The sequence below is a fragment of the Anser cygnoides genome, chromosome 15 (assembly GCF_040182565.1).
Source record: "Anser cygnoides isolate HZ-2024a breed goose chromosome 15, Taihu_goose_T2T_genome, whole genome shotgun sequence".
Lineage (NCBI taxonomy): Eukaryota > Metazoa > Chordata > Aves > Anseriformes > Anatidae > Anser > Anser cygnoides.
The window spans coordinates 1,363,645-1,386,642 of NC_089887.1; the positions used below are offsets into that span (position 1 = coordinate 1,363,645).

A 22,998-nucleotide genomic window follows, 5' to 3' on the forward strand; every position below is an offset into this window, starting at 1 on the left:
ACAAGGCAGCCCCTGTGCGCTGCAGGGAGAGCCCGGGCACCATCCAGCTGCCATGGGCAGCAGGAGGGACCCTACGTGTGCCACCGGCCTCCAGCGGGGCCAGGCTGGAAGGGGCTCTGGGGTCGGATCCTGCGGCAGCTCGGCCAAGTGCCTCTGGTGATGGTGCTGCGAGCCTCTGTCACTCGGCTGGACACTCTTCTCTCGCCCCCCCCGGCCCCCTCAGCACGGATTAAGGAGTGAAGTACGACGGGGGAGATGGCAGCACATCCCCAACATGGGGCCCGAGGGGCCGGGTGGCTGCTGGGCTGCTGTGCCTAACGATGTGTCAGTGCTTCCCCAACAAACTTCTCTTCGGGGTTTATAACCTGCGTGTGAAACCTCGCGCCGAGCAGGGACTTGGCAGCTGGGAGCATGCTGACATGCGCCAAGTTTCCTTCCAGAGGGGGATTATTACTCAGCCCGGGGTGACATGTATTTATTTTACATTTTCTTGCATCTCTCTGGCTGGGCTGAGGCTGCCGGCACGAGCCCTCCCCTTCCCTCCTGCTCCCGTTTTGGGGCCGGCTGCGGGGCCTGGGCAGCAGGGAATGTGGGCCAGCGGCTCGGCGCCCAGCCCCGGGCTCCCTCACTGGCCTGGATTTCCTCACGGCAGTCCCGAATTCACCTGGTTTGACACCAATTAGCCCTTTGTCGGCGGCAAGGCCCCTCGTGCTGGGGCTTTTGCAGTGCTTCCCGCCCGGGGACCTTGCTGGCGGCCGCGCTGTGCTCCCGGTGCTGCCGGTGCCACCGTGCTCCCGGAGCAGCCGACGCTCGGTGGCGGGGCGATGCTGCGGGGCATGGCCGGGACCGGGCTGCTCAGGAGGGTGCTGGTGCCGTGGGGGGCTCGGGGTCCGGCGGTGCCGCAGGGCTGGGTGCTGCGGCCCCAGCTCCCCCCCCACAGCCGCTGTGCGGTTTCCCGTAGCCAGCCTGGCGTCTGGCTTTCTGCTGCTCCGGCTGCACTCCCTTTAACCCTTCCCTTCCCTCCCCAGCCGCCGGGAAGGGCTGCAAGCACCTCTGTGGCTCGGTGCCCCCAGGTGCCCCCAGCCCTTCCCACTCCCCTGTGCCTGCGGGGCCCTGCGGGTGGCTGCACGTGCGTGATGGGGCCGCGAGGCAGCCCTGGCCGTGGAGATGCCCGTGGATGTGGCTGCGTGGCCGTGCCAGGGCCCCATGGGTGCCAGTGGGGCAGTGGGTGCAGTGGGAGCCCACCCCTGTGCCGTGTCCGTGGGGTTCTCGGTACGCAGACACGCAGCAGGCAGGGGCTGCGGTCCCACTGGCAGCGTGGGGCTGGGGGGCAGCGTGGCTGTGGGGCGAGGCTGGGGCTGTGCCCACGGTTTGCTGCCGTGCTCTTCCTGCTGGTGCAGGTTTTGGGAGCAGGCTGTGCCCGAGGTCCGGGGCTCCTGTCCCTCTTGCTGGGCGCTCACCACAAACCCACTCCGCACTCGCTTTGCCACGCTGGGCGGCTAAAGGTGCCTTTCACAAGCGTTCGAAGCACCGTCGGGAGAGTACTAAAGAGTGAATTTGCTGATATTTAGTGGCTGCTCTGTGTTACTGCTGGGCCAGGCTCCTGCAGGTGAGAAAAAGGGGTTGGGAATCAAAAACTGCTTGTGCTCTGCTCGGACACCGCTGCCCCGTGGCTCCATCCCTGCTTTGTTCCGCTGCTCCAGACGAGAGTGCCGGGAGGCTGTGCTGTGCCAGGCCGGTCACCGAGCTGGTGAGCAGCACCAGCACCCACCTCTGCCCCGATCACCGTCCTGCCTGCAGTGGGGACACGAGCAGGACTTGCTTTCCTGGCCCTCCTCGCCCTGAGGGCTGCAGGCAGCACAGCCTGCCCGGCAAGGGCCCGATGCCGCCGGCGGGTCGGCTCCTCGTGCCAGGCTGAGAGGGATCTTTAAGCTGTAATGAAATGTTAATAGTATTTTCCAACTCAATACGGGAGTAGAAAATGAGGTGTTTAACACCGGGCTCTGCAGCGACAGGAGCAATCAGCCTGAAAAATGGGAAGTCAGGGACGCAGTGCCGGCCTCGGCACAGCCTGCTGCTCCAGCACCAGTGACGGATGGATGCCGTGCCCGGGGCGAGCCGCACGGCTGGGGGAGCACGGTGCTGGCACGCTGGGGGTGAGCGGCTGGTGGGGGAGTGCCCGCTCTGCCCACGTCTCCTTGGGCCCTGCCAGCAAGGTCGCTGCAGCCGCCGGGTGAGAGCTGGGCCCTCGCAGAGGGCATCGAGGTGGTGGCGGGGCTGCTGCGCCCTGGGTGCTGGGGCTGCTGGGACCCTGGCTCTGTGCTCTGCATTGGCCCAAATCAGCCCGAGACAGAGCAGGTTGGGGTCAGTGTGCAGCCACCGTGGGCGCTGCCTCTCTCTCTGCTGCCCTCTGTGCCCCCGGCTGGCTGCTCTGCACTGGCTCTGCTCTGCCAGCCTGCCTGTGTGCCCCTGTGCACGTGTGTGCACGCATGTGCCCGTGTGCAGCCATGTGCACCCCGTGTGCATGTATGCATCAGCCTCCCTGGGCATCATGTACCCCTGCACATCCCTGTGCATCCTTGTGCACCGTGTGCATGCCCTGCCCCTCTGCATCCCTGTGCATCCCTGTGCATCCTTGTGCACCGTGTGCATGTGTGTGCATGCCCTGCCCCTGTGCATCCATGTGCGTCCTTGTGCACCGTGTGCATGCCTCTGCCCCTGCACATCCACGTGTATCCTTGTGCACTGTGTGCATGCCCTGCCCCTGTGCATCCCTGTGCATCCTTGTGCACCGTGTGCATGTGTGTGCGTGCCCTGCCCCTGTGCGTCCATGTGCACCACATGCCTGTGGCCGTCTCCGCCGGCCGCATCGGCAGCGCCTCCTCCTTGGCCTGGCGTGGGGCTCGGCACTGGGGATGGCTCTCGGCGGCAGCCGCCGGCTGATCCCTTCCAGATGTGGCTGTCGGGAGCCCGGCTCCGCGCCGCCTCCTCACCGAGGCCCACGTAGGTTTGGGTCCGTTCCTGGCGGAGCGGCTGGAGCGCACAAAGCAGCGCCTGCCCGGCTCCTGCATTGCAGCTGGGCTGTTTACGGCGTGCTCCTCGCGGCTCTGTGCTGCTCGTCAGCATCTCTTCTTCCGGCTGTCTCTGCTCCGGCGCTCGCAGACCCTGAGATTGTCTCTCAGTAAGCCCTCCCCACCTGGCTCCCCAGCCGGCTCCCTCCCAGTGCGCGCTGTGCTGGGGACACTGGGCACACTGGGAGCAGGTCCGCGAGCCCTGTCCTTGCCCCGCAGCGCTGCGAGGCCGTGAGGAGCAGCGTGCCCCTGCAGCCGGCTGCCCCGGGTGGCTGCACAGCATCCCCCGGCTGCACAGCACCACCCGGCTGCACAGCACCACCCGGCTGCACGTCCCCATGCTGCGCCCGCCTGGCCGCAGTGCTGCGGGCGTGTGGTGGGCACAGGGCGGTCAGCAGCGCTGGGGGAAGTGGACCAGGCTGCCGTGTGGACAGGGACAAATGACGGCACTCCAGGCACTGTTTAAAATAGCCCCCAGGGCCTGCTTTACCAGGGCATGGTCTGGGAGCTCGGGTCCCAGCCCCGCAGCGGTGTGGAGTTCCCTGTTACTTATCTGGGCTCTCTGCACGCACACACAGGCACAGGCTCTGCGTCTGCCAGGGAGCTCCCCAGCACTTTCCAGCGATGCCTGGGCTGCAGCTGGATTCGTGGGAGGCCAGATGATAGCAAGGGTCATTAGTTAATGATGCTCCAAGATACAGATCCTGGTCCCTTTCTGCAGCCCAGCGGGGCTGGGGCTGGACCTCCTGGCACTCCTTGGCCCAGGGAAGGAGGCGAGGGACGGGGATAAGGGGGGGGAACAGGGACAGGGACAGGCAGGGCCATGTCTGCCCCGGGGTGCAGGCAAGCGGTACCAGCACCTTCCCTTCTCCGCTCCCCCAGCCCTGACCCAGGCATGCTCGTCTGCCCCCACCCCCAGCGCGCGGCAGCCTCGCCGTGTTGGCGGTGCCTCCTTCCAGCCGGTGTGATTACTGAAAATTACCTGTTTGACATCGCCCCGGAGCTGGGAGAATAGACTTTCAATTAAGGCTCCGTGAAAACAGCACCAGCACGGATTTCAGCGGAGCCAGGGGTGGGCGTGCGGCTGGCGTGGGGCCGGCGGGGCGCTGCGGAGCCTCGTGCCCCCCCTGCGGCACGCGGTGCTGGGACCGCCACCTCGCCGCCCTGCCCGTGCTGCTGCTGCCCTCCCCACAGCCCCGGGCACGCGGGGTGACAGCAGGGTGACAGCAGGGTGACAGCAGGGTGACAGCAGTGCCGGCGACACACGGCACCGCGCGGCAGGGGTCAGGTGAGGATACGTCCTGGTGGCGCGAGGGAGCGGGGATGCTCACGGAGCTGCTGCTGAGCGCCGCTGCTCCGGCACGGCTCTGGTGGGCACCACGGGGTCTCATGATGGGAGGATCTGAGGTTTGGCATGGCCACGGTCAAGGTGGCTGGGTCTGGCCCCAGCTGTTGAGCAGCTTGGTTCTGCACTGGGTGTCCCCCGTCCCCTCCGCCTGTCTCTCTGCGCTCCGTCCTCCCCCACTGGTGCCATCCCTGCCTGCCCTGGCGGCCTGGAGGGACAGCCCGTCCTTCCTCCCTTTGGTTCTGAAAGTTTCCTTTTTATAAAAAATACAAAGGAGTCCCCGCTGCCTCTTGAAAGCTGCATTTAAGTTGCTTCATTCTGGCCCCAGGGGACAGCCCTGCGCTGCTGCAGCACCGTGACTCAGGCTGCCACGGCCTATTGATTTTGAAGTGCAGATTTCTCGGCTCCCCAGGGAAGGCTCCGCGCGACGGCCGGGGCATCCGGAGCAATCCGTGCCCGTGGCCAGGGCGGCCCCACGCTGCCCCCCGGCCTCACCCTGGAGCTGTTTTTCCCTGGGGAGAGCCCTGCTGCACCCAGCCACTCTGCAGCCACCGCAGCCCTCCTGCACCCGGTGCCTGGTCCCTGCCGTGCCACAGCACTGGGTTGAGCATGGGCCCCACAGCACCACGATAAGGGGAAGGAGGCACTCCCTGTGAGGGCTGTGGGTCCCTCACGTGCTGGGCACGGGGCCAGCATCCCCTAAAGCACCCGGGGATTTGGAGAACAGCTTGTGACGGGCAGTGGGATCCAGCTGTGGTGAGCACTGGATGTCCAGCTGTGGCAGGCAGTTATCCAGCTGTGCTGGGCAGTTGTTGTCCAGCTGCGGCGAGCAGAGGCTGTGCCGCAGTGCTGGGCGGCTGTCACCCGGCTGTGGTGGGCGCCGAGCACCCAGCTGCAGTGGGTCCGCCCCGGCCCTGCTCCTCTTTGCCCCAGGCAACCCCTTCCTGTGCAGCCAGCACAGAGCCCTGCTTCAATCGCATCTCGCCAGCAGCCCGCGAGCTTCCCGGTGCATTATTTATACAGTCAACATTGATCAGAAGATGATAATGGCTTCATTAGCATCTCAGCATAGCGCGGGGCTCGGTGCTTGGCACGACCTTGGCTGCAGGAGTGCAGGCACGTTGCTGTCGGACAGCAGCAAGGAGCGGCTCCCCCCGGCACAGCCTGCGGTGTCCCGGTCCTCACTGGGCACGTCCCCCTGTCACCTCCGCGAGTTCCCCGGGGGCACACGCGTGAGCAGAGCACGCGGCCACGCGTTCTGGCCATGCGCGTGCCCGTGGGGACCCAGTGACACAGAGCGAGTAGGACTGCTCTTGCCAGGGCTCCTCATGCAACGCGAGCTTCCAGCGCCCGTTGTTGGCGTGGCACTCGTCAGCAGGGATATAATTAAGAGCAGCTATTTTGGATGCTTCCTTTATCTGGCAGCTCACAGCGATGTCACTGCAGGATCCCCCCGCACCCTCTGAAGTTGGTGCCGTGATCTTCGGTTGGGAACGTGGTGCCTGGGGGACCTGGCCAGGCTGGGGTCGGGCACACGGAGCTGTGGGCACCCTGCGGGGTCACCCCGTCGCCCCCCGGCTCATTAGCGGCTGCCGAGGCGGCGAGGCAGGGGGGGCAGCCGCGGCTTTCCCCTCATTAAGTGGCTGTTGATTTCGCGGAGGTTGGAGCCATCTGCTCGGTGCAGACTCCCGCTCCCCGCGAGCTGGCACGCCGCGGCCACCCAGCCCTGCCGGGGGGAGCGGGCCGGGGCGCCTGCGTGCCGCGGGGCCGCTGCGCTCCGTGCGCTTCGGCAGCGGGGGCCTGGCCGGGAGCCCCCGGGACCCCGGCCGGGATCGATCGCTGCTGGCGCTGCGCTGGCTGTGAGTGCAGGGGGTTGGCAGGCGGGCGCGCTGACGGGAAGGGAGAGGAGCCCCCGCGCAGGGCTGTGCGCTGAGGCCCTGTGGTGCCCGGTCCTGTGCGCAGCGGGGCTGGAACAGGCAGGCGGGGGGGTCCCTCTGGCAGGCACCAGGGTGCCAGCAGCCAGGCACGGCACCGGGGGGTCCAGGCGATGCGTGGCCGGGTGCTGGGGCCCAGCAGCGTGGCTCCCCCCAGCACATCCAGCCCTGCCTGTGCATCACCCCCATCATGGGCATCCTGCCCTGCGGGAGCGTGCGGGGCCGAGAGAATGGGGCCGGGCAGGGGAGCGCGCCTCCACCACCGCACGCCGGGCTCTGAATTCAAGCGTGCATTTAGCTACTGCGATCCCGTCGCTTAAGTAAAGGCATTTATGGGAGTAGTAGCTGGGATTAGCTCCCCGAGGCGGTGTTTACACGCAGCAGACTCTGTTTATAGTCGGTGTCTATGGCAGATGTCTGCGTCTCTCTGTGTGCACAGCAATCTCTGGCTGGGGATGGACCGGCAGTGCCGGGGCTCGGATCCCGGAGCGGCACAGTTCCCTCCCCTGGAGCAGCTGATCCCGTCCTGCCCTTCCTGCCAGGCACTGCCAGGCCCCTCGGGACGCTGTGGGGTGCACGCTGCTCGTGGTGGCCCAACCACCACCCGAGCAGCCCCCAGGGAGCAAAGAGGGGACGTTGGGGTGCCCCAGGGACAGGGCTGGGCTCACTTGCTGTGAGCAAGGCCCCAGTGCTGGGGTGCCACTGTCCCTCTGTGCTGCAACACGTGCCCAGGGCCCTGGCCTCCGCACCACGCGAGCAGGACAGGACAGCGCTCGGTGCCCACGGGTGCCTGGTGCTCTCTGTCACTGCTCCGGTGGCCCTGGCAGGGAGGAGAGCCGGGGATGTGCCGCGCAGGTGAGATGCCAGGGAGGCGGCAGCAGGCTCAGCGGCCGTGCAGGAGCTGTGCTCTCCTCCCCGTCTGCCCATCGCCTTTTGTGTCCCGTATTTTTAATTGGCAGTGTTCTCAGCTTCCTCTCCTCTCCCTCGTTAGATGGAATTTTCCTGGTTCTTCCATGCCGTTAATGAGCTCTCTCATGTCTCGCCCCCTCCAAGCAGGCCGCGCATCCCGTGCCGTGGCTGAGACTGCCCCGGGCTGCAAATCCGGGAGCGTGCTTGGGGCGCTCCCCAGGATGCCCACCCTGCTCCCCGGGGTGCCCGTCCTGCTCCCCAGGCCCCTGGGAGCTGGGAGCACCCGGCCGTGTTGTGCTATGCCCCGTGCCAGGGTGTGCCATCAGCCAGACCCCTGACCAGGAGCGGGGCAGCCTCTGCACCAGGCAAGCATGCTGCTTTGTTACAGGAGGGGATAACTGCAGGCCTGCGGGGCCGCACGGCCACAAGGGCTTTGCTTGAGGCCCCTGGGGAGCCTTGGTGGTGTGGCCTGCACACTGCTGCTGCCTGCCCTGCCTTGCCCGGGGCTGGGACGCTGCCGGTGCAAAGCCCCCGTCCTTCAGGGGCCCCGGTGCTGGCGCAGGCGCGGGGCTGGTGCTCCGCAGGTGATGGAGCTGCGCCGGCTCTTGCCATCTGGGGCCGTGGCGGGGGCGGCGGGGGTGCCAGCCGCTGTCCGTGTGAGCCGTCCGTGTGAGATGTTGGTGTGAGCTGTCGGTGTGAGCCGTCCGTGTGAGATCTGTCCGTGTGAGCCATCCGCGTGAGCTCTCCGTGCTGCCATCTGCACCTCACCATGCCACAGGGTGCATGGTGGCTCGCAGCACCCCAGGGTGCGGCACCCTGGAGGCACAGGACCACCGCCTGCTCCCCCTGTGGACACTGGTGGCCACCCGAACAAGCGGTGCCCACGTAAGGACTTCTTCCCATCAGCGTGAGCTGTACCTCGGCCGTGTGTGAGGCCGAGAAGCCGCGCTGGGGCCCGAGCTCTCCGCAGCGCTGCCGAGGCGAGGCGGGTGCAGGCGGGCTCGCGGTGCGCACGGCCGCTGCCAGGGTTTTAACGAAAGTCAAACCGCTGCGCGGCTGGAAGTCACTGACTAAGCACTTGGCACGAGCATTTATTGAAGTGCTAAACAGATTTTGGCAGCAGCAGCCTCTTCTGCAGGTGCAGGGAGAAGAGTTCCTCCGCTATGGTTTATTCAGCTCGCTCGGCCGATGCCTTTTTGGCCGGAGCTGGGGGCTGCCATGGGTGCAGCCCGGGCTCTGCGTGACGCCACCCAGCCTGGGGACAGGGCTGCTGCTCTGCGTGTCCCCACAGGCAGCCCCCGGTGGGGTGGGGACAGAGGTGACACGGCAGCCGGCCTCCCCGCACTGCTGCTCCCTGCCTCCAGCCGGAGGGATGAGCTGCTGCGTCCTCGGGGAGCTGTGTCCCTGATTTGGGTTTAAAGAAGGCACTTTGGGCCTTAATAGCAGATAATTAGGAACTGCTGGCGGGGAAATTAGCCCGTGCCAGTCCCAGCTGGGATCGCAGAGTGGGTGCAGGGGGATCAGCGTAGCAGGGTGCAGCAGCCTGCGCTGCCGATCCCCAGGGGAAGCCCCTCGCCAGGAGCAGCCCGTGGGAGAGGGCAGGCACCGCGGCCCTGCTGCCGCCCGTCTGTCCATCCATCCGTCTGTCCGTCCTGCGAGGGCAGCGAGTGGGGCCCGTCTCAGGGCCAGGGCTGAAGACTGGAGCCAGTGTCGGGCGCGGGGCCGCTCCTGCACCCGCGCCAGCGCGCTGCCTTTGTCTGCCGGCGATTTGCATGGCGGAGGGCGGCTCGGCCCCTCTCCCAGGAGCCGCTCATTGGGGCGGCAGCGGGCAGCGGAAGCGGCCCTGGGCACCTCTCCACCGGCCCTGAATGGCACCTTTGTTGGGGAGCCTGGCGGCAGCCCTGGGCTGCCGGGCACCCGCTCGGCCCCGGTGCTGAGGCCGTGCCGCCAGCAGCGCCCAGCCCTTCCCGGGGATGCTGCAGCGGGGCTGGGGCACGGGGGCTGCCGCCACCCTGGGGTCTGGCTGCGCTGACGTGGGGGGTTTTGCTGGAGGCCTTCACTAAGGTGTTAAACTGGTGTGTGCTGCCGGGGCGAGGGGGCTGCCCTGTCACAGGGGACATGGTCTGCTGCTGGCGTGGCTGCTGGGAGGGGCCGTGTGGGGCCGTGTGGGGCTGTGTGGGGCTGTGTGGGGCTGTGTGGGGCTCGCTTGGTGGTGCCCCGTCCCTCCCCATGCCGTGGGGACCCGGCGGTGCCCCTGCTCATCCCGCAGCCGCCCCATTGCCCTGCGTGCCTGGAGGAGAGGCTGGGAACCTGGCGGATGGGCGCTGCTCTTTGTTGCTATTCCGAAGACGTCCTCCTTATCTGTCACCCATCGGCACCGGGCTGCGCTGCTGTTAGCACATGTACCGCTCGTTGGGCTGTCTGCCTGCTGATGGAGCGCACGAGGGAGCCGCCGCCGGGGCACGCAGAGCCCGCTGCCTCCGCGTGGGCAGGGAGAAACTTCTCCCACAGCCCAGCACCACCCGCAGCACGTGTCCCTTCGCAGGGCCGGCTCCTGCCTGCCCCGTGGAGCCCAGCCCTGCCGGCAGCGCTCCTGGGGAGGGGGCAGGCGGCGGGGATGGAGCCCTGGAGCCCTCACGGGTCAGTGCCGGGCATGGCCCAGGCCATCGGCAGGGCTGGCAGAGCCTGGTCCCCATCTCCAGGCACCTCATCTGCATGCACCTGGCCCCGTCTGTGCCGCATGGACGGGGATTTAAAATTCAATCAGGGCTTTACGTGCTCGGAGGAGCTGTGACTGCTCAGGCACCGACTTTACTTGCTCACGGTCCCTGCTGCTGCAGTGAGACCTGCCCTGTGCTGCAGTGAGGGGACAGGGCAGGGTCTGGGGGCACCACGCTGCCCTGGGCACAGCCACCCCCAGCCCTTCTCCTGCCCCCAGCCCTCAAAGCAGGTAGGTGGGTGCCGAGAGCCCCTGGTACGCGGAGCAGAGTGCCCTGCCAGGGCTGGGGACCCTGCTGCACGCCGCTGGCACGTGCAGATGCCCGCGGTGGGACAGCAGGAGCTGCTCGCCGCCTGCACCTGGCGGGCGTCCCGCTGCGCCCCGGTTTGCTGACGCAGCATTTTGTGCCCTGTAATTGAATATCGCGCTCAGATGCTGATAAGGAGAAGTGGAGCTCGCAGCAGGAGCCAGACCCTGGCAGCCCCAGGGCGCAAGGAACGGCTCCTCTGCTCTGCTCTCTCCTTCTCTGGCTGAAAGGGCCCCTTCCAGAGCCCTGCCTGCCATCGAGCGCCTGTCCCCCAGCGCCTGTCCCCTGCATGCTTCCAGGGAGCGGGCTGCCTGCCCCTCCTCTCCACCAGCCCTTCAGCAGCCACGTCCCGCAGGCAGGGGGACGGGGATGGGGACGTGCTGCTGCTGCCTGCAGCTGGCCTGGGGACGCGGCTCCGGGGCAGGATGCAGCTGGGTGATGTGGGGACACCTGGGGGCCTGGTGTCCCTGCTCCTCCCAGGGCTTCTGGGGGTGTTGCAGGGGCTGCAGCTCTGCTCGGCCTTTGGCCTCGCTCCTCTTCCTGCCAGGCTGCCTGCTGAGGGTGCAGGAGGCCCCGTTGCCCGCAGCAGGGCTCGGAGGTGTCCCCACATCCCCTGCTCCCAGGCACTGCGTGGGTCCCCGGCCCGTGGCTCTGCACCAGGGATGCAAGGAAAAGCACTTTCACTGAAAAGCCTGACTGGCGTTTGTGGGTAAATCTTATGTAAATCTGGCTCCGTCCGTCTTCGCTGTGCTAATTGGATTGCTCTGAGGGGCTTAATTTCCTCACGCCTTCACCGGGAGTCAGACTCGGGGCAGCGGGGCGCTGGGCTGCACGGGGCAGGGCAGCAGGGCCGCAGGTGGTGTGGGGCTGGGGGCGTCACAGGGGTCCTGCAGGGTGAAGGAACACAGAAAGGAAACCCAGGAAAACCCCACGCCAGCCCTAGGGCTGCCAGCGTGCGGTGGCGGGCAGAGCAGCAGCGCTCGGTCCCCTTCACCCCTAAGCCTGGGGCTACAGCCAGCCAACCCGTGGGACAGGGGGTAAAGCCCTCCTGCAGCTGCGCCACGCTCCCTAGCACCCAGCCCCTGCCCCTCTGCCCCTCTCTAACGGGCTTTCCCCTCTCCCTCTTCCAGAGCTCCTTGGATCCGCGAAGAGAGTCAACGTCAACTTCCAGGACACTGACGGGTGAGTGGGAGCCCTGCTCCCGGGGAGTGTGCCCTGGGGTGTGCGTGCCCTGGGGGTGCGTGCCCGTGCCCTGGGGTGCAGCGAGCAGGGTGTGCGTGCCCCAGGGACGTGCACTGCAGGGTGCATGCCCCAGGGGTGTGCCAGGCTCCCTGGTGCGATGCAGTGGATGTGCCGGTGCCTGTGCCCCCCACGTGTGCAGGTGGGGTTGCACGTAGCCGCTGCGGGCACCAGGGGAGGCGGGGGCTGACGGGGAGCCGAGGCGCTGCGCTCCTGCCCCTCGCCCCAGGCAGTGCCCGTGGGAGCAGCCATCCCCGCTGCCCGCCGTGCATCGGCCCCGCCAGCCCGCACGTGTGCGTGTGTGCGTGCACGGGTGGGTGCAGGCAAGCGTGCGGATGCGCAGCTGAGCGTGCGTGTGCATGCAAGCGTGTCTGTGTGGGCAAGCGTGCGTGCGGGGCCGTGGCAGCGCGTGGGCACGCTGGCCAGCACCGGGGCAGGCACATAGCGCTGGCTGCGTGGGCAGGACGGGGGCTGCGTCCCCCAGGGCCCCCCCCTTGCACACTTGCACAGGGGCTGAGCATCACGGCAGGGCTGGGGGCAGCAGGGGGGAGCTGCCTGCACCCTGCCTGCAGCTCCCAGCCAGCTCGGGGGGGTCAGGAGCGGCCTTGCAGCGGGCAGTGTCCTCCTGCACAGCTGTCCCCAGTGCTGTCTCAGTCTCCCCATCTCTGCCACGTTTGCTGGTCCGCAGGCTGGCGAGCGGCATGCGGGTGTCCCCGTGCTCGCAGGGGACGCGGGGCCCTGCAGATGGCCCTGCCGTGCACGGGAGAAGCCCCCGAGGCAGCCCGGGGGCGGGGGGGGGGGCTGTGATTTGCACCATCTTGAGCCGATCTGAACGGGGCGCTGGAGCGGAAAACGCTGACATTTCCAGGCAGACGCTGGGGATCGGCCTCCTGAGCGAGCTGTCTGCTCTCATCGTAGCTCCGGTGGGGGAGCGAGGGGGAGCCGCGGGGCCACGGTGCCCTGAGCACGCTGTCGGGTGGGGACGCGTCCCCGCTCAGCTGGGGGTCCCGGTGATGGGGGTGTGACGGGATCCCTGTCCCACCGCCCACCTTTGGGTACGGGGTCCCCAGGGGCCGGGAGGTCCTGCTGGGGCCCGCAGCCTGTTCCCCAGCTCTGGTGGCAGCAGGCAGCCCCGGGGAGGGCCCGGGGGCGCCGTGCACGACCAGGGCCTGGAGCAGCAGGGCGGTGGGCGCGAGCGCAGCCGTGCGGAGGATGCCGCTGCCGCGAGAAGCAAGTAGGTCAGCTCCTGCCGGGAGCCTCCCGGCTTGGCGGCGCTGTGTGGAAGCAGAGCAGGGTGCAGCGCAGCGGGGCGAGGGGCTTTCCCAGCCCCCCCGGGGGGGTTGGTACGGGGCAGGGGCACCGCGGCCATCTGGCGGCCTGCCCCCCACCCCCCACCCCGCACCGGTGCCCACAGTCACATCGCCTGGGCCAGGCTGGGGGAAGTGGGTCAGCGGGGGGGGCACCTCACTGGCACCAGCCCCCCGATGCCTGCCCCTTCCCCAGCGGTGCCTGGCCCCTTGCCTCGAGCCCTTTGGGCTCGCAGCAGCCGCAGGGAAGTGCCTCGGGTGCTTGGGTCTTGCTCCAGCACCCCGCAAACCAGCCCCACCAGCCCCCGCTCCTGTGGTGCACGTTCCCGTGGTTTCCCCCGATGGCCACGGCCGTGTCCCACCACACCAGGCCGCGAGCCTGTCCTGGGGCTGCGGCACCCCTGGAGAAGCTAAATAAAGCTAAACAATGCTGAGCAAAGCTAAATAAAGCGGCTCAGCTGAGGCTCTTTGAGTGCCTGCAGGCGGCACAGCACCAGGGCCCGCATGCATGGCGGGAGACAGCGTGGGCACCCTGGGGTGCTGCAGGGGGTGCAGGCTGGAGGGGGCCACAGCCCCCTGACGCTGCGACCTGTCCCCAGATTCTCTGCCCTGCACCATGCGGCGCTCAACGGGAACACCGAGCTCATCTCGCTGCTGCTGGAGGCACAGGCTGCGGTGGACATCAAGGACAACAAAGGCGAGTGCCCGGGGCCGCGGCACCCCGAGGCCGGTGTGCGGGGCAGAGCGAGCGCTGGGTGCCCTGTGCCTGGCTGCCGGCGCACCGGGGTGGGAGGTGAGGGAGGCCCCTTGCTGGGACGTGGGGGCTGCATCCCCCGCGGGGTCCTGGCCGGTGCCCCCGGCCCTGCGCCCCTTGGCAGGCCGTGTCCAGGGGAGTTACGTGCTCACTGCCTGCTCGTCCTGCCCGCCCGCAGGCATGCGGCCCCTGCACTACGCGGCTTGGCAAGGCAAGAAGGAGCCCATGAAAATGGTGCTGAAGGCAGGGTCCTCCGTGAACATCCCGTCGGACGAGGGACAGATCCCCCTGCACCTGGCGGCACAGCACGGGCACTACGACGTGGTACAGCGGGGCCGCGGTGGGACGCAGGGGGTGGCACTGGGGCGCAGGGGGTGGCGGCGGGGCCGTGCCACCCCCCCCTGCCCCTGCTCGTGCCCTGCCCTCACCGTGCTCGGCTCCCTCCCCCGCAGTCCGAGATGCTGCTGCAGCACCAGTCCAACCCCTGCATCATGGACAATTCGGGGAAGACGCCGTTGGACTTGGCGTGCGAGTTTGGCCGGGTCGGGGTAAGTCCCTGCAGTGCTGGGCCCCCTAAAGGCAGGTCGGGGAGTGGGGGTCCTCAGCAAGGCCCTTGGGGTGAGGGGCACCTGGGGGTGGGCACAGGGCAGCCGCAGGGAGGGCAGCAGGGGGACACCTCCTGCTCCCACGTCCCATGGGGTGACCGGGCGCTGGGCACCCCTGTCCCGGGGCAGGGAGGGCGTCTCTGCGTGGGGCCCCGCAGCCCCGGCAGGCGGCTGAGCCGTCTTTGCAGCCCTGCTCCGTCTGTGTTTGCTGATCCAGGTGGTCCAACTGCTCCTGAACAGCAACATGTGCGCGGCGCTGCTGGAGCCCAAGCCGGGGGACACCACCGACCCCAACGGCACCAGCCCCTTGCACCTCGCGGCCAAGAACGGCCACATCGACATCATCCGGTGGGTGCCCGGGGGCGTGGGGAGCGGGGACAGCGCCGGTCCTGTGCCCCCCCCTCACTGACCCCTCCGTGTGCCCGCAGGCTCCTGCTGCAAGCTGGCATCGACATCAACCGGCAAACCAAGGCGGGCACGGCCCTGCACGAGGCGGCCCTGTGCGGCAAGACCGATGTGGTGCGGCTTCTGCTGGATGTAAGGGCCCCCCGACGCCCCCAGCACAGGGAGGGGACATGGGAAGGGAGCAGTCCCATGGCTGGGGGCTGCAGAGCAGCCTGCCCACCTCCTGGGGAGCGGGGACAGGGTCCCGGGGGCCAGGGCGGCCCCACGGCAGCGAGCTGTGCCCGTGGGGCTGGGCAGCACGGCCCCCTCTGTCCGATGGCCCAGAGGGGGGGGCGCAGCCTCATCCCGAGCCCTCTCCGTGCCGTTGCAGAGCGGGATCAACGCCCACGTCAGGAACACGTACAACCAGACGGCTCTGGACATCGTCAACCAGTTCACCACCAGCCAGGCCAGCAAGGAGATCAAGCAGATGCTGCGGGGTAGGGGCGGCGGGGCTGCCGGGCGGGCACCCGGGCTCGGGACGTCACCCAGCAGAGAGCCCCCAGCCCCCTGGGGCTGGGACGTCGGGGGGCGCTGGGTGACCCCCGCCTTGGGGCTGGGCGCCCGGCGACGCTGCCCTCTGTCCCCGCAGACGCCTCCGCCGCTCTGCAGGTGCGGGCAGTCAAGGATTACTGCAACAACTACGACCTGACCAGCCTCAACGTCAAAGCCGGAGACGTCATCACCGTGAGTGCGGCTGTGGGGCCCGGGGGGGGGCCGTACTCGGGGGGGGGGCCCAGCCCCTGCCCTGACCCTGAGCTGCCCGCAGGTGCTGGAGCAGCACGCGGACGGGCGCTGGAAAGGCTGCATCCACGACAACCGGACCGGCAACGACCGCGTGGGCTACTTCCCCTCCAGCCTCGTCGAGGCCATAAGCAAGCGAACAGGCAAATACTCCCCCGCCTCTACCTTCCACGGGCTGCTCCCAAACTCGTGTCCCCAGGCGCGGCCCAGCCCTGGGGACCCCCATTTCGGTCTGGCGGTGCCTGGGGTCTCAGGGGGGCGAGGTGCAGCTGGTGAAGCCTGGTTGGGGCGATGCCCCCATGGTGCATGTGAGGTCGGTGTCCCCGTCGCGCAGGGACGTTGAGTGCTGGGTCGGTGCCCCTGTTGTGCGTCTCCGTTGCGCAGGGACGGTGTCGTGTAGGTTCGGTGCCCCTGTCGTGTGTGGGGTCAGTGCCTGGGGGGTCGGTGCCGGCAGCCCAGGGGTGCCAGGTGGGCAGCGTTGGTGCATGCGGATTGCCGGGGGGGGTCACGGCTGTTGGGAGGAGCTGGTGCTCAGTGTCCAAGCAGGGACAGTGCCGGCAGCCTCACGTGGGGCTGGGCACCAGTGCCAGGGTCCTGGTGCTGCCCCACGGGGACCTCTCCATAGCCAGGGACCGTCCTAGGGAGAGGACCCTCCTCTCCTGCCCTGCAGCTCCCTGTCCCCATGCCTGTCCCTGTCCCCGTACCCGCAGGACGCGCGCTCCCCCAGGCTGGCCCACGGCGGTGCCTGCTGCTGGGAGCAGTGCGGCGGGGCCGGCACAGCACCGATGTGTTCAAAGGCACCGGATCGACCGGCATGCTTGCGGCCCCGCGTGACGCCGGGGTGCCGCGGGGCGCAGGCAGGAGGCGGCAGTGTTTCGGTGGGGTCTGCGGGGAGCGGAGCCGTGCGAGCCTGCAGCTGTGGGGCTGCGGGGCTATGGAGCCGCCCTCTGCCTGGGAGCGGGTTGCGTGCCGGTGTTTCGGGGACGAGGTCCGGGTCTCCTGGCCTGCAGCTGGCCCTGCCACGGTGGTGTTTCCAGGGTCCTGGATCTTGGAGCAATCCCAGCAGCCGAGCGCAGCCCCACGCAGCACCGGGGCACAGGCACGGGCTGCTCCAGGGCTCAGCCAGCCGGGCACGGTGATGCTGCCCGCGCAGCCCCAGCCCTAGCTGTGCCCACAGCCCTGCTCCTCCCGAGATGGCCCCGCAGGCAGCAGGACCCGGAGCCCCCTGGCTCCAGGAGCACCCGGCGATGCCGCTGCCTCGAGCGCAGGGCTGCCCCGTGCCTGTCCCTGGCCATGGGACAACAGCGGGTCCATGGGATGTGCCCCCAGGCCGTACCCTGCCGCTGTGCTGGGCCACGTACTGAGCTCCCGCTGCTGCTCTTTGGCTCAGCTCCTCCTTGGTTAGGTCTCGGTTCTGGCTTCTCCACGTCTCTTTGGTTGCTTCTTTTGTTTGCTGCTTTTTTATTTTCATTATTTTTTTCTTTATTTTTTTTCTTTCTTTTTTTTTTTTTTTGGTGGCGCTGAACGTGTCTCTGTTATTTTTATTCTTTTCATTTTGTCTCTTGTTATGTTTTATTATCAGGTTCATGGGAGACTGTAACAATCCCCCAACAGTACCAAAAGATCCCGCTCCCGGCTTACGGGGCTGCTGTGCTAAACGGTGACGCCTCGTCCCATCCGTTCCATTCCCTGCCTCCACCTCCACCTCCACCACCACATTCCCATCAGACTCTTTTCAGTTCCTTTGGCTATCACAGGCTCTCCCCTAGCAGTGCCGACGAGCCGCGTTACGGACAAGGTAGTTCACCGCTCGCTTCATTCTCGGTGGATTTCGTTCTTTTCCTTTGAAGCGTGGTTCTATTCTTTTCTTTCCGCTCGGCTCCTGTCCCCCGTGCCTTGGTGCCTGCCGTGTGTCTGCACGCGGCTGCGTGCGTGTCTGCAGGCGTGTGCACGTGCGTGCGTGTGCATGCAGGTGTGTGCAGGTGCGCGTGCACGTGCGTGTGCATGCAGGTGTGTGCATGCGTGTGTGTGTGTGTGCATGCGGGCAGACGTGTGTGTGCGGTGTGTGCGGGTGTGTGCCCGCGTGCATGCAGACCCACCCCTCCACCACCCACCCCTCCCGGCGCAGCCGTAGCCCCGCTGTGCCCATGGCCCCACCGCGGGCACATCCTGCTGCCCCGGGTGTCCCCGGCTGCACAGGCAGCTCTGGAGGCAGCGCTGAGCCCCCGGCCATGTGCGCTGTGCCCACAGCCTGCAGCATCCATAGGGAGCCCCCAGAATGCTCTCCAGGCGCTGTGCCGGGGCCGCGGGGCCGTGCTCGTGGGGCTGGCTGAGGGGTGCGCCCCTACCCTGGGCAGCTCAGCTCCTGGTGGGTGTCTGAGCTTGTGGGGCCGGGGCTGTGCGCTCGGAGCAGGGAAGGGCTCAGCAGCAGGAGCATTTCCCGGGGGATGCTCTCAGGACCAGCTCCGTGCAGGCAGTGCCCAGCTGCAGCCTGGGCACTGTCCCCGTGGCACAGGCAGGTGACAGGCGCTGTTGGTTGGGTGACAGCACTGGTGGTGCCCGTGCTCGGACCGCCAGGAGGGCAGCTCCGTGCCCAGGGCTCCCCAGGGCAGCAGCCTGTGTGCGCTGCCTGCTCTTTGGGGGTTGGGGTGCTCGCACGAGCCAAGGCAGCACGCGCGTTGTGTTGGAGGAGCACTGGGCTGGCCACGCTCGTGGCTTCCTGGAGCGACGGGGACGAGGGCGCAGTGCTGCTCCCGAGCTTTCCTCTCCAGGTCGGGTGGTGCTGAGCCCCACAGCCACCCAGGCACAGCGGGCTCCTCGCTGGCTGCGGCACGCAGCGTGGGCACGGCCCAGCCTGACAGCAACGTGCCCGTTGGCTTCCTGCTCACGCTTCTGCAGGGAATTTATCACCTTGCACCATCTGCCCTGCACTGCAGCCCGGCCGTGCGCTGGGCCAGAGGTTTAATGAATGAGAGAGGCTGCAGCAGCGGCGGGGAGGAAGGCGCAGCGCCCGGCACAGCGTAGCCAGGGGCTGTGGCAGAGCCCGTGGGGCTGTTCTCCATCACCGTCCGATGCTGTTCTGGACCCCGGTCTCACCGCAGGGGGTCAGCCCGGGTCCCATCCAGCGCTGGGACCCCCCGGCTGTCCCCAGTGTGAGCGGGACCTGGCGGGGCCGGGGCAGCGGGGAGGAGCGCAGTGCTGGTGGAGCGGCGCTTCTGGGGTGGTCCTGAAGCTGCACCTGCGTGGGGGCCGGGTCCCCTCGCCCGCAGCTGTGTCACCCTTGTCACTGGCTGCCCTGGGGAACCCTGGGGAGCTTGGGGTGCACAGCACCCTGGTGCCTGGCTGCACGCAGTGTCCTCCACACAATGCGTGACGGTGGCCACAGTGGGATAGCAGCGCCACCTCAGCCGGGGACAGGGGGTGCCCAGCTCCCTCCTGTCCCCCACGGTGGTTCATGTCCCCATGTTGCTCTGCATGGGGACAGCACGGCTCTTTCCCCCTCCCACACTGAGCTGGACCACTGGGACACCCCCTGCACGGGTCTGTCCCTGACTGGTGGCAGGGACGGGGTGCCCTGCAGGACAGGGTCCTGGAGACAGCCGCTTGTCCTCCCTGTCACCCTGTGCTGGCTGCTCAGGGAGGTTGGGAACCAAGGGCAGTGCTGCTCCCCCTCCGGGCATCCCCCGAAAACCTTTGACTGTTTTCTTCCCTGCATATGGTGCTGAGGGACCTGGGGCCGGGACTCGCCTCTCCCCATGCCACCCTGACGCGAGCCCCAGCGTGCTGGGGCCGCACACACCTGATGGCTGCTCTCTCTGCTCTGCCACCAAGGGTCCCGGGGGGCCGACATGAGCCCGTCCCACCTCTCCCCGTCGCAGGGCGGATCGGCCGCGCCGGCTCCCACCGAGGAGATCTGGGTGCTGCGGAAACCCTTCACAGGTACGGCGGACACGTGCTGCCAGCTCCCTCCCTGTCCCCAGGGCAGCACGTGCCAGGGCACGGCGTGACACCGCGGTGTCCCCCTGCCTGGCTGTGTGCTCGGGGCCCTGACGGCTTTTCCTTTCCATGCGCAGGTGGCGACCGCAGCAGCCTGGGCAGCACGGGCAGTGTGGCCTCGGCTCGCAGCTCGGGGAGCGGGCAGAGCGCGGGCAGCGGGGCGCACGCCCTGCACGCCGGCTCCGAGGGCGTCAAGGTAAGGCTGGGCCCGGGGTGGGGGCTCCAGGGGGCACTCGGCTCCGGCATCGGCACCTGCTCGGGGGCAGGACTCGGCTCCTTTGGCAGCCGTGACCCCATCCTGAGCAATGCCCACGAGTCCCTGCTCAGATTAATGCTCAGCCCGGTGCTGCAAGGTGCTGCTGGCACCCAGCGTGGCCGGTCAGCGGCGTGTCCCCTCCCTGCCGGCCTCGGCTGCTGGCTGAGCTCAGCCCCCGGCACCTGTGCAGCGTGTGGCCCCGGCCGGAGGCGTGCGTCTCTGCTGCCTCTCTGAGGCTGCGTCTGCACTGCGCACTGCACTGCTCGCTGCGCACTGCCGCCCGCCCGCCCGCTGCAGCTACGCGCTGCACGCTGCCATCTGCCTGCTGCACGCTGCTGCGCCGGGCACTGCTGCCCACTGCACGTCACGCACTGCACTTTGCACGGTGCGCACTGCACATTACACACCGCACGGTGCGCATTACACACCGCACGCTGCGCATTACACACCGCACGGGGCGCATTACACACTGCACATCCCACCCTGCTCACTGCACGCTGCATGCTGCTCTCTGCACGTAGCTCACTGCCCCCTGCCCTCTGTGCGCTGCCCACCGCAGCCCCTGCCCACGACGTCCCGTCCCGAGGAGCCCCACGAGCCCCCCTCCCCACGGCCGTGCCCGCGTGATGCCAGAGCCGGCCGGGCGCCGAGCTCTGCGTGTCCCCGTGCCCCCGCGCCAGGCCCTGTGCCGACGGCCACCACGGCACCGCCGTGCAGACGGGGGGGCCACGCTGGCAGCCTGCTCCGGGCGTGCGTCAGGCTGGATTCGGGGTGCCGCGGCGCTGCAGGCTCCCGCCGCCCGCGAGGCACCATCTGTGCTGCGAGCGCTGCTCCCGCTCTCCCCGCCGCAGCCCAAACCCGCTGCGCCCCTCCCTGCAGCACCCGCAGCGCCCGCCGCGCGCACCCCCCGAGCCCGCCGCCCCCCCCGGGCGCCCGCTCGCCTCACTCCTGCCTGCTCTCCCCCCCTTCCCGGGGTGTTTTTCAGCTGCTGGCAACGGTCCTTTCCCAGAAGGCTTCTGCGCAAGATGCTGCCGTGGGCGATGGGCCGGCCAAGGCGCAGGACATCCCCGCAGGTGCGTGCCGCCGGCCGCCCGGCTGCTGGGAGCAGGAGGAGCCCTGGCCCCGCCGCGGGCTTGCCGTGGATTGAGTGATTTGTCTTTTTTTTTATTGCCACGGCGCCCGGCGCAAGAAGAAAACGTGTGGGTAAAAAATGACTCTCTCGCCTTTCGGCTGCTGCCAGGCCTTCTCCTGCCTCGGTTAGTGGGGGCACCGCGGGGGGGGCGGCGCGGGCGGGCGGCGGGGGCGAGAGAGCTCCCCCGGCCCCTTCCAACCCCGGGCCCCCCGCCGCCGCCTCGCCGCCCGGGGGGCTCGGCCGGGGGCTGCCCACGCCGCGGGGGAGGCACGTGGGGGGCGCAGGTGGGAGCCGCGCAGGCGGGGGCCGACGGGCAGGGGGTGCCCGGGCTGCGGAGCTGCGCGCGGGGGGACGCAAACCTCTGGGGAGGGGGCGCAGGCATCGCGGGGGGCTGCGTGCAGCAGGGGGGGGCGTGCAGACGCCGGGGGGGGACGCGCACGTGGGGAAGGTGCCCACGCGAGGGGGGTGCAGACGCGAGGGGGAGGCACATGGCAGAGGGATGCACATGTGAGGCGGCTGCCCACGCACGGGGGGTGCGGGCGCCAGGGGGTGCGCGCACAAGGGGGATGCGCACACACGGGGGGGGGGGGGGGGGGGGGGGCACACACACACACACACACACACACACACACACACATGGGGGGGGGGGCGCACACAGGCACAGACACACACGGAGGTTGCACATGCAGCTGGGCTGCAGGTGCCAGAGGGATGCGCGCACACACACACACACACACACACAGACACAAGCAAGGAGGCTGCTCACACACAGTGCGGGGACACAGGCGAGGAGGACGCGCTTGCCAGCAGGGGGAAGGGGAGGCTGTTGTTGATCCAGATTCGAGATACGAGGCAGAGATTTCTGGGCAGCCCTTTCCACCCGCAGGGCTGGTGAAGGCCGCCATCCGTGGGATGGGAGCACTGGGGATGCCGGGGTTGTTTCTGCTGGGGCCCTGGGGGCAAGGCAGCCCGTGCCAGCCTGCTGTCCCCGGCGGGGGCTCCTCGCTGCAGTGAGGCTGAGCCCAGTCCTGGGCCGGTGGCAGGGTCAGAGGAGCGGGCACGGATGGCTTTGGGCAGCAGGACCCCTCATGCTGCTCCTGGGGCATGTGGAGAGCCAAGGAGACCAGCTCTAGAGGGGGAGCCGACTCCTGCTGGGTCCCTCTGCTCCTGGCTGTGCTCAGCAGAGGGCATTACAGCTCCCCGGCCCTGAGCCCCCCGGGCTGGGCTGGGGCTCTTCTGGCTCTGGGCCACGCAGGTGAGCACCGTCCCCTCGCTGCCCCAGCGATGCCCCGGCACCAGGAGCTGTGTGCACCATGGCACGGGGCCAGGGAGGGTCCGGGAGAACCCAGTGCAAATGCAGCCACCGCTTTAAGGCTGGGGACAGCCCGGCTGCCAGCCCTGCTGGGCGTTAGCGCTGCGGGGTTGTGACCGTCCTGGGGAGCAGAGCCTGGGTAAGGGCACCCGGGGTGTGCTGCTGGGCCCGGGGCTCTGTGGGCTCAGAGCTGGCTCTCCTCTGCCTGCCCCGGCCCCACCGCCCCGGGGACGTGACTGTGCCACCCTGCTTTGCTCCCCTTCCTGCCCAGCCAGCGCCCGGGGGCTGCGGCACAGGGCAGTGGTGGGGAGGGCCTGGCCGAGACCCCAGCCCCACGAGGCTGCACAGCCCTGGCCCCCGCTGACCACCGCCTCCCCGGCAGGCTCCTCCCGGTCGCAGAGCGTGGCCAGCTCCCCCTATGCCCCCCAGCCGGCCGCCGAGCAGCAGCTGAAGAAGATGGAGCCACCTTCGGAGGGGAAGGTGAGCAGGGAGCACTGGGGGCGGTGACGGGGGACACAGGCAGGGCCACCCCTGCACCCGCAGCTGTGGGCGCCTCGGCAGAGCCATGCCACAGCCACCGAGGCTGGCACAGCTCTGGGTGCTGGATCTGGGTGCTGGCCGCGATGCCGTGCCCATGGGGTGCCCTGAGCCTTGGGGCCCCTCTGCAGTGCCAGCTCTGAGCCTCCGCCAGCCCGCAGCTGGATGTGGGCACAGCTCGCAGGGCGCACAGGGGCCGTGCCAAGGACAGGGGCAGTGGGTCCCTTTCCCTAGGGCTGCCCCGAACCATGCTGTCCCTCTTGCTCCAGAGCTCAGAGGCCGTGTACCAGTGGTTGTGCAAGTTCCAGCTGCAGCTCTACGCACCCAACTTCATCAATGCCGGCTACGACATCACCACCATCAGCCGGATGACACCGGAGGTGAGGC

The 22,998-nt window shown here is 68.6% G+C and overlaps 1 protein-coding gene across 2 annotated transcripts in view; it reads left to right on the plus strand.

Moving 5' to 3' along the window:
* CASKIN1 (CASK interacting protein 1) overlaps positions 1–22,998 on the plus strand; it is a 32,717-nt gene that overhangs the window by 3,688 nt on the left and 6,031 nt on the right. Inside the window, exons 2-16 of one of the 2 annotated variants that reach the window (XM_066977353.1) lie at positions 11,416–11,467; positions 13,431–13,528; positions 13,764–13,909; positions 14,038–14,133; positions 14,408–14,538; positions 14,619–14,727; positions 14,966–15,074; positions 15,227–15,321; positions 15,404–15,521; positions 16,961–17,176; positions 19,210–19,317; positions 19,452–19,570; positions 20,616–20,703; positions 22,457–22,554; positions 22,881–22,991. In XM_066977353.1, coding sequence (XP_066833454.1) covers positions 11,416–11,467; positions 13,431–13,528; positions 13,764–13,909; positions 14,038–14,133; positions 14,408–14,538; positions 14,619–14,727; positions 14,966–15,074; positions 15,227–15,321; positions 15,404–15,521; positions 16,961–17,176; positions 19,210–19,317; positions 19,452–19,570; positions 20,616–20,703; positions 22,457–22,554; positions 22,881–22,991 — 1,694 coding nt within the window. The remainder of the gene's footprint in view (positions 1–11,415; positions 11,468–13,430; positions 13,529–13,763; positions 13,910–14,037; positions 14,134–14,407; positions 14,539–14,618; positions 14,728–14,965; positions 15,075–15,226; positions 15,322–15,403; positions 15,522–16,960; positions 17,177–19,209; positions 19,318–19,451; positions 19,571–20,615; positions 20,704–22,456; positions 22,555–22,880; positions 22,992–22,998) is intronic. The other variant, XM_066977354.1, reaches the window with a different exon arrangement.